The following is a 3414-nucleotide window of genomic DNA, read 5'->3' on the forward strand; positions in this document are numbered from 1 at the left end:
GACTGGATTAATGCATTTAACTGCAGATGCTCGGGCCCTACAACCATTGGGTTTCCAACACCACGTGGAGGTGACTGCCTTTGCATGCCAAAGTTTATTTTACTGCCTTACAGAGCTATGAAGCCCAGAAAAACATTTTTAACTTGCACTTCGCTCCCACACATGCGATTTGCATGTTAATGTAAACCTCCACCGGGTGGAAAGCATCCCATTAAATGCTCCTGGGAAAGATGAACCCAGCCCTTGAAATCAGGGCTAATTTGGGGGATGAAGGAACACTACGCATCAAGCCGCAAGAAGGAAAAGAGTGATACGCAGTCAGCAGCAGTCATCTTTACTATGGATCACAGGAGATCAGAAAAATAACCTTGTTAACAAGAGATCTAGTGGCTAACAAAATGTCATGCTATAGGACATACAAGAGAGGCCAAGCACAATCACCAGAACAAAACGGCAACCGAGGAGGAAAGGAAATCCCAGGGTGGTGTGCAGAGCGTTGCAGTAGATGCCCTATAGCAAACCTCCAGTGGTGGTATCAACACAGCTGCGTGTGCGCGTGGGGCTGGCTGCGTGGATTCCTTTTGCCTTTAAAACAAGTCAAAGGGTCTTCACCTCTTACACAACTCCAGTGTCTCTAGCACAATTATTGTTAATTTTTTTTCAGGAAAAAAAAAAATAGTATCATTTTGTTCCAAGAACTATGTGCAAGAATTGTTTCTCCAGGTACAGTGAAAGGAGGGCAGATAGGAAAACACCCTTCTCAGTGCTGTCGTCGTGACTCGTGCCCTCTCCTCCACAACCCTGCCCAGCAATCCTATGTGGCTTTGCCTTCAGTGAATCCCAAACAAGGCTTTTCAGAAAAAGAAGAAAGAAAAAAAAAGGTATTGCTGCTTCTTGTAATATTTTTCCTCTCTCTCCCCCCCTTTCCCCTTAAAAATGTTTACTTTCAAAAATTCCATTCCTGCAGAGATTCCTCCCGAGCTCTGAGGTCTCCGCACTCCACCCTCCTGTTCTGCAGTCAGAAAAACTGAGTCTCGATGTCTCTTTGGTTAAAAAAAAAAAAAAAAAACAAAAAACACAAACAAATAACACACAGCCCAGTATGATCCCATTCCACCGCGCGGACGCCTGATGAGAGGGTGTCTGTGGAAGAAGGAAGCATCAGAGACGAGCTGTCTGCTCTCTGGAAGCTGAGGTCCCCGCGCTGCCCGGCCAGCTCTCCTCCTCTCATACGGTGGTCGCTGGCCCGTACTGGAGCACCAGAGGGGATGTCTCCTTGATCCGGACGAAGAACCGCCCTTCAGGACGGGTAGTTTGGAGGGACAGAGGCAAGAAGTCATCGGGAAGCCACTGCTCGCTCTCGTCGGAGGTGAACACCAGTCCGAAGTGTTCCAGCTGCTCCTCGCTGTAGCAGAAGGCGGCCGAGCCGCCCAGCACGCCGCGGGAGACATCATTCATCTCAAGCACCACCAGCTTCACCACCTCCCCGGCGGACGTCTGGCTGGTGATGTGCAGCTGTGGAAAGAGAAAGGTGGGAGAGATGGATGGTAAGGGGGAGGAACGAGGAGGAACCAGGGACCAGAGGCAGCACATGGCGTGTCCTACAGTGGTGATCATTAGGGTGGAGGAACAGCCGCCCCAAAGGTGCCCGGTGAGCAAGCCGCAGCAGCCCCGCACGGAGCCTGGGCACACCACGGCTGGGGACACCCAGCGTGCCGGGGCCCCATCTCATGCACCGCTTCCTTGCCTCCACTGCACTCTCCGAGTCCTTACAGCTCAACTCTTGCATGTGTCACCTACGGCTCCCCCCCCCACCGCCCCCCGCACCATCCCATCACCTGTGGCCGGAGAGGGCTCAGCCCCAACCCTGCTCCTGGCACCACTGAGGCATCTGTGTAAAGCCCCTCTCGCGAGCAGGATCCAGACCATCAGACCAGCTGAACCACGACAGCTCTGCCAAACTAGCAGTGCTGAGCTGAAGCCTCTTTGGGAAGCGGTGCTAAATTTCGTCCCATTCACAAGCTCGGGGTTCTCCCACCGACAGCTACCCTCGCTCTCCCTCTCTGCTTTCTTGGGGACTGCCCTCTGAATCCCGAATATGGCTGAGAAAAGGAGCTCATCTGGGCTCTGGCTGCTAACGACTCTCGGGAGCCTGCTACTTGACTTCAAAGGCCCTAAAGTGGGACATCCATCCTCGCCCGGGCAAGGCGACGGTTTCCTTTGGCACATCCGTAAGGGCTTGCGGAGCGCCGTGAGCAGTGCCCCGGCAGGGTGGTCCAAGCCCTTGGCCCACGTGAACCCTGCCAGCTCTGAACAATCATCGCAGGGCTCAGCTGATTTACGCCAGCCGAGGAGCCTTTCCTTTGAACTCGGCTTTCTTCGAGAAGAACATCGTAAAACGCTTTCAAGCAGGCGTGTCCAGAGCTTTGCAACTTCAAAAGCCACGTGGGCAGCCCGCCAGGAACCCGAGGGCTGCGCTTCAGTTGCATAGAAATCTATGGTAATTTCTCAAATGGAAAATAAATACTGAGAGTCAGATTCCCCTCTGCTTCTAACGTCCCCGCTGGGTGCGGAGAAACCGGCTATCAAAACTCCCCAGCAATAAAACCCATCAGCCTGTGGGCTCTGTCCTTCCTCTGCCATTTTATGGGCAGGCTGTGCTGCTCCGTCAGCCTCCGCTCCGGGCACTGGGAATGTTGGAAGGGAAATTTCAACAGGGGAAGAAGCTTCGTGGCTGGGAGCAAAGGAGGTGGCAGAGGCGGATGGGGACCTGCCCAAGACGTGTGCCCTGGCGGTCCTCCTCCATGGGGGATCCCACCCGGAGCAGGTGAGGGCGACCAGAGCTGGGGGGTCAGCGCTCAGCAGCAAAGCCCTTGCGGAGAGGAACCAGGTCGCCCAGCGGCTCTGGTGGACCCCCATGCCTGCAGCAAGGAGTCAGCTTTGCCTCCTCGCCTTCATGGGCTGCAGACAAGCGGCTCCTGCTCCCCCTTCCCCCAAGGCACCCAGGGCTGGAGGGAGGGGAGGAGAGGCTGTGGGAGGGCCGGGGACAGGGCAGGGGGGGTGACGGCTGGATTTCAGCCGGGGGGCTGATGTGTCTGAACACCAGGATGTGGTGAGGGAAACCCATCAATGTGACCTTTGCTCACTCCCTGCTCACCCTAGCTGGCACACTAACCCACTGTCAGCCGCTGAACCACGGACTGAGAGCTGAACCACAGCTCCATTGCCTTGTCCCCCAAAAATACCCTACCCGTGGCCCTGACTCGCCCCCTCTGCAGCAGCGGCTATCACTCCCGCAGAGCCACGCGTCCCGTCCCGCGCTGCCGGGAGCCTCATCACTACTGCAGGGACAAGGGGATATGGGGCAGGAGTGCTGCGGGTCTCCAGGGGACCTCAGCCCTGGACGGTGGAGGG

General features: G+C 55.8%; 1 protein-coding gene across 1 annotated transcript in view; it reads right to left on the minus strand.

The window, feature by feature from the left end:
* Positions 1 to 1227: 1227 nt before the first annotated feature.
* The window catches only part of LOC104080429 (ankyrin repeat and fibronectin type-III domain-containing protein 1-like), a gene marked incomplete at its 5' end in the record, with an annotated part of 16418 nt that continues 14231 nt past the window's right edge, over positions 1228 to 3414 (minus strand). Inside the window, one exon of the mRNA XM_009582826.1 lies at positions 1228 to 1515. Within this exon, the coding sequence (XP_009581121.1) occupies positions 1228 to 1515 (288 nt within the window). The remainder of the gene's footprint in view (positions 1516 to 3414) is intronic.

Source organism: Fulmarus glacialis, unplaced genomic scaffold (assembly GCF_000690835.1).
Source record: "Fulmarus glacialis isolate BGI_N327 unplaced genomic scaffold, ASM69083v1 scaffold14938, whole genome shotgun sequence".
NCBI classification, from domain to species: domain Eukaryota; kingdom Metazoa; phylum Chordata; class Aves; order Procellariiformes; family Procellariidae; genus Fulmarus; species Fulmarus glacialis.